The 6,000-nt window shown below is 50.1% G+C and overlaps 1 protein-coding gene across 1 annotated transcript in view; it reads right to left on the reverse strand.

Annotated features, from left to right (window-relative positions):
• Positions 1–505, reverse strand: part of LOC307067920 (RAD52 motif-containing protein 1-like) — a gene marked incomplete at both ends in the record, with an annotated part of 31,073 nt that extends 30,568 nt beyond the window's left edge. Inside the window, one exon of the mRNA XM_079725542.1 lies at positions 500–505. Within this exon, the coding sequence (XP_079581668.1) occupies positions 500–505 (6 nt within the window). The remainder of the gene's footprint in view (positions 1–499) is intronic.
• Between the last annotated feature and the right edge of the window lie 5,495 nt (positions 506–6,000).

The following is a 6,000-nucleotide window of genomic DNA, read 5'->3' on the forward strand; positions in this document are numbered from 1 at the left end:
ACCTGGAAAGCTGCACTGGGTGGCTTGGAGGCCCAGAGGCCCGCAGCCCTGTCCCCACCTCCCCAGTACTGTTTTCCTTTAAAACCGCCCCCCATGTTTAAAAACGTGGCTTTGGGTCTTTCCCGTCGCTCCTGCCCTGGCCTCCCTTCCCCCCACCCTTCACCTCCACGCCGGTTCCCTGTACCCTGCCGCCCTCCTGTCCTGGCAGACACCCCGCGTCTGCATTTAATCAGCCCGAGGTTGCTCTGCTGCTGGCAGCAAAGAGCCGCTCATTGATTTATTTATGCGTCTGTTATTGCTCTAGATCTTCGTTGCCCGGAGGCGGGCTTTGTTTCCCGGAGAGGGGTCGCCATCGGGGCCCTGGAGCCTGGCAGCCCTGCAGGCCAACCGGCGCTCTGACTGCAGCATCCGTGTATGGAAAGATGCTTCTGTCCTGCCAAACCGTTCCGGGGCCGTCGGGCTCCGGAACCTGGGGGGGACACTGTGTCCCTGAGCCTACCGGCATCGCAGCGCGTTAGGGAGGGGGAGGGGGAGTACTAAGCGAAAAGCAACTTTTACCCCTGTTGACTCTCCCTTCCGCTGTCTCCTCCCCTCGGCCAGTAATGCGATCTGCGACCCTCTAGATGGGGACCCCACCCCTCCCCTAGAAATCTGGTTTTGGGCTCTGCCGAATCCACCCTTTTACAGTCCCGGCTGCTTGCGAACTGGGACTTCCAGAGGCAGGTAACACGGGGGCCCAGATAGCGAGCTCTGGCCGGCGAGCAGAGGCGCGCCAGGGCTCGAGGGAGGGTCCGGGAGAGCGGCCGGGGGCGGAAGAAGGCTGCGCCCGCCGCAGTCCACAGTCCACCTGCCGGGTCCCAGCCGGGTGGCGAGCGCCGGCGGCCGGGCGAGCGGAGGACTGCGGGCAGAACTCTGGCCCAAGGCTGGTTGGGGGCCGCTCAGGTCGCCTGGCTGCGATGGGGCGCGCTGGAAGTAGGGGCGCCTAGATGCCAGCCGGGGAAGCAGGCGAGCGACCCCGCAGCCCACGCCCGCCGCCTGGGCCTCTGCTCCTGCCTGAGGGCTCGCTGCAGGGGAGCTGAGCGCTCTCGCGATTCTCGCCGCCCGCGTTCGGTTGCGCGGGCGAGCAGAGCTTCGGCCCGCGCCCTCGCGCGGTGGTCCCCTTGCCCCGGGGCCCGTTGGTCAGTCCGCCGCACTCTCGCCTCCCATTGCCACTGGTTTCTGCTTTGCAGACTTTGGGGGCCTACTCTGGTTGCTTTTTTGTTTCCCCCAAGCAAATTTTGACCAAGAGGTGTCCAAGGGAAAATTCCTCCAGGACACCAAGACTTGCGAAATTGTATTCGGTATAAAATGCTGTTGAAAGGCTCTGAAATTAGAAGAATGCACAGGCATTAAAGCCCTCCTTCGGTGCACGGGGAGGGCCTGGGGCCTTCGGGTCCACCCAAGGGTTTTACGCTCCACCAGACCCTAGGAGAAGCCTCTCTCGAGGAACCTGGATGGTTACTGACAGAAGCCCTGCCCCCGGGGAGCTAAAAACTCCACCAGGCAATTGTCCCGGCCAAGTGAGAAGAGTGGGGTGTAGACTCCTTAAGGGATTGGCCCGGGGTCAGCGGTGAGGGAGGGAGCGAGGTGGTGAGTCACTTCAGGCCGGCTGAGAACGCGGCGTGCCGGGAGGGCCCTCACCTGAGTCACCGCTTCTCTGAGCTCCGAGTGAGTTGGGAAACTGGAGCCCGGAGCCAAGTTCTTGGACAATCCAGGCCCTGCCACGCGGGTCCGTGGGCTGGGGGTGGGGAGGCAGCGCTGCTCGCCACCCTCTGCCGCTGCCCGCTGGAAAATGAGACGCCCCGCCCGTCTGGAGAAGGCTCCAAAATCTGCCCTTTACGCGGTAGCCAGTTACTGTTTCCAGTCCCCCTTCTGCACCTAGTCAGCCCCTCCTATGCACTGACTTACTGGTTGCTTTGTGTTTACCCGGCACCTTAATATGTGTGGTCTGAGTTTCCTGTAATTCAGCATTCAGTAAGCTGAGGGCAAGGACTGTACCTCGCCCATGTTTCTTTAGGAGGTGCTTTTCTTGGCCTTGCATAGGCCTGGACCCAGAGAAGAGCTTGATATATGTATGACTGCCCGACCCACCCGTTCGTCCAAGACAACGTGCATCCTGGCCCATCCTAGTGCAAGATGCCACCTGTGGCCTCAGCTAGAAAACCCTCCTAACTCCTTTCGCTGCCTCCACTCTGCCCCCTACTGTCTGCTCTCCATCTGACCAACCCAGTGAGGTCTGCGAAATGTTGTCACGTGAGTCCTCTGCTTAAACCCATGGGAGGTGTCCTCGTCACACTTAGAATAAAACCAAATTCCTAACCATAGCCTACAAGGTCCCATGTGAGGGGGCTCCTCACCATGATCAGCACACTGGCCTTCAACATTCCCCTGCAGCACTGCAAGCCTCCGTCCAGCCAGATCCTTGACCCCCAGATCTGATGGCCATCATCCTTTTAGCGCTCAGGTCTCAGCTCGGATGTCCCCTCCTGGAAGAGAATTTTCATGATCCCCTTCACCAAAGCAGGGCATTCTCTATTCTCTTACCCTGCATTAGGAATGTCTTGTTTTTCTATTTGTTGATTTTTTATTATCTGCCCCTTCCCCCTTTGGAGTATAAGCTCCATAAGGGCACAGGCCTTGTCTAGCTTGTTTACTCAGGGCCTGGCACATATATAGGCATTCAGTAAAGATTTGCTGAATGAATGACCAAACCTTTATGAGAGCGAGGGGTGGTGGTGAAAGAGTGCAGAAGCATGGAATGAGCAGCTGATGGCCCTGTCCATCATCAGACCACTGGGATTGTACACAGCTAGAGGCAGGCAGGTAGGAGTGGAGTTGGGGGGAAACAGACCCCTTGGTCACCATTAATGGTGCTCCATTCTGATTCTGATCTGATGAACCACAGCCCCAAATAATTCCCCACTCACGCCCGCTTCCTTCCCTCACTTTTTTTCTCCCCATCCCCAGCAATGGCCACATCTTATTCTGTCCAGACCTAAGGCTCAGCCCTTGGGTCTCTCTTTTTCAACTACACTGCCTGCCCTTCTCTTTCAGTCTCAAGGCTTTGAGTAGAGCCTTTACCCTGAGAAAGGACTCTAAACCTGTAGTTCAAGCCCAGGGCTTTCTCCTGAGCTTCAGACCCTAGTCCAGCATCATTTTAGCGTCTCCACATGAAAGTCGCATGGACGTCGCAAGCTCAACATGTCCAGAGGTGAGTTCTTGAGTTCCCCCCACAAACGTGCTCCACCATGGTCTTCCCTAGCTCCATCTCTTAATTGCTCAGGCCACAGTCACTCCTGTCTTTCTCTCAAACTCCATCTTCAATCCATCTACAAATCCTGCTTTGCCTTCAAATTGTATCTACCAACCTACATCTCTCATCACCTCCATTGTTGCCACTCTGGTCCCATGCAATTTGATCTCCTTCCCTTTGCCCCCATTCAGTGTATTCCCAACGTAGCCACCACACTGGTCTCGATAAAGTGCAGATCGAATCCTAGCTCTCCTCTGCTCACACCCATCTGATTTCTTCTCGTCTCATTCAGAGGATAAATCTAGAGTCCCACACGATTTGCCTCTGATTTGTTTGACCTCATCTCCTGCCTCTCTCCGCTGGCTCTGTTTCAGCCATAATGGGCTCCTTTTAGAGTGTTTCCTCTTCCAGTAACACCATCTCCCCTATATTCACATGGCTCACTCCTCTGCTTCCTTCAAGCTTTGCTCAGCCCAGTGAGTCCATCTCTCACCAGTCTATTTAAATTTTCAATACTCCCCCCTCCCAGACACTCTATTTCTTTCCTGCATTTTTCCCATAGCATTTATCACCTCCTAAAGTAATAAATAATTTGTTATTCAGTTTCTTGTCTGTATCTTTCCATGTGAAGAATCAGTTTGCTGGTCACCAAAGACTTGTGTTTGTTACTGGGATCTACATTTCCCAGCCATGCCCTTGCCTTTGGGGCCATGTGACTAGTTCTTGCCAATAGACGTGAAGCAGAAGTGTGACTCTGAATGAGCAGGGCAGATCTGCATGACCAAAAATACATGCAAGGACTCTCAGCTGAGCAGACCACAGACCTTTATTATGTTAACCTGCTGAGAAGTTGTGATCTGTTTGTTACAGCATTTAGCACCTCAATCACTGTACCTTGGGTACAGTGGCCCACTAGAGCAGAAGCTCAGTAAGGGCAAGGGCTTGTGTAGGTTTTGTTCATTTGTTTCTCCTCAGTGCCCAGAACAGAGCTTGGCATATAGTGGGTACCTAATAAATATTTGTTGAGTGAATGAATTAGTTTCCTTTTTCCACGACCAGTCATGAAAATAAGTGAATGGTTGGCAAGAAAAGGACAATGTGAAAGGAATTTTTTGTTTGTTTGCTTGTTAAACAAGTAGTAACTCTGGATTTCTACAGAAGCACTGGCTACAGGTCTTGGTCAGACTAAATGGAGCTTCCTTTAATTCTGTTCTCCCTGCTTCATCTTTCTCTTTTCTTCTTCCCACTTTTCTGCCTTCTCCATCTCTATCCCTCTAGGTCCTCTTTCTCTCTCCCCTTCTTCTTCCACTCCTTTTTCTTCCATGGATTTTCTTCTCTTTTTATTCCCACTTAATCTAAAAAAAAATTCACTGCCTGTTAATGTGATCTACTGTGAGTACTCAGCCAGGATATCTACTCCGGGTTACTTAAAATAGAGACGTGGGAAATAACGTGGTTTAAAAAATAAAGAAATATTAAATCCATGGACTCCCACTCTCCTTCTACCTTTAAGGCCCACTTCATTTCTTTTTGAAATACAGAAAAGAAGTGATGGTGGTCCAGATAATTCAGACTAACCCTCCCACCAAGGACTACTAAAACAAAATAGACAATGTGTTCCTCAAAACATCTGCTTGGAGACATCTGGTAGGTTAATAAGAGTGAAAACTATCAGGGGTAGACACAACAGGGAGGTGATTCTAAGGTTTGGGGTCCTTGTGCCCTAAGGTCCTTTGCTTTTGACAGCAACTTAAGTCCAGAGTAAGTATCACCTCGCACACATTAAGACAACTGTTATCAAAACAAAAACAAAAAACAGAAAATAACAAGTGTTGGCAAAGATGTAGTGAAATTAAAATACCTGTGCATTGCTGGTAGGAATGTAAAGTGGTGCGACCACTATGGAAAACATTATGGCAGTTTCTCAAAAAATTAAACAATGACCATATGACCCAGCACTTCCACTTCTGGGTATATAACCAAAAGAATTGAAAGCAAGGACTCAAACAGATATTAAACACTCATGTTCATAGCAGCATTATTCACAATCACAAAAAGGTGGGAGCAACCCAAGCGTCCATCAAGAGATGAATAGATTTTTTTTAATGTGGTATATACACACCATGGAATAGTACTCAGCCTTAAAAAGGGAGGAAATGCTACACATGCTACAACATGGATGAACCTTGACAACATTGTGCTATGTGGAATAAACCAGCAGCAAGAAACAAATAACTGTCTGCTTGTATTTGTATGAGGGCATCTAGACTAGACAAATTCTTAGAGAGTAGGAAGGGTGATTGCCAAGCAGGGGTTGGGGAGGAAGGATGGGGAATTGTTAACTGGATACACATATAGCGTCTTCAGTGTGGTAAGATGAAAAGACTTCTGGAGATTTATTGCAGAACAATGTAAATGTACTTTACTGTACACTTTAAAATGACTAAAATGGTAAACTTCCTGTTAACAGAGATTTTACTGCAATTTTTAAAACTTTTAATGGTTAAGACAGTAAATTGTGCATTGCACCACAATTTTTGAAAGAAGAACAAAAATTTAAAAAGACAAACCATGCAAAAACTACCAAAAGAAAGTAGGCATTATGGCAAAAAAGCATGAGTGGAAGTAAAGAGGGATGCTTCATAATGATGGTATGCTTCATTCACCAAGAAGACATAACAGTGCTGAATTTGTGTGTGCCTAATACA

Source organism: Hyperoodon ampullatus (assembly GCF_949752795.1).
Source record: "Hyperoodon ampullatus genome assembly, chromosome: 19".
NCBI classification, from domain to species: Eukaryota; Metazoa; Chordata; class Mammalia; order Artiodactyla; family Ziphiidae; genus Hyperoodon; species Hyperoodon ampullatus.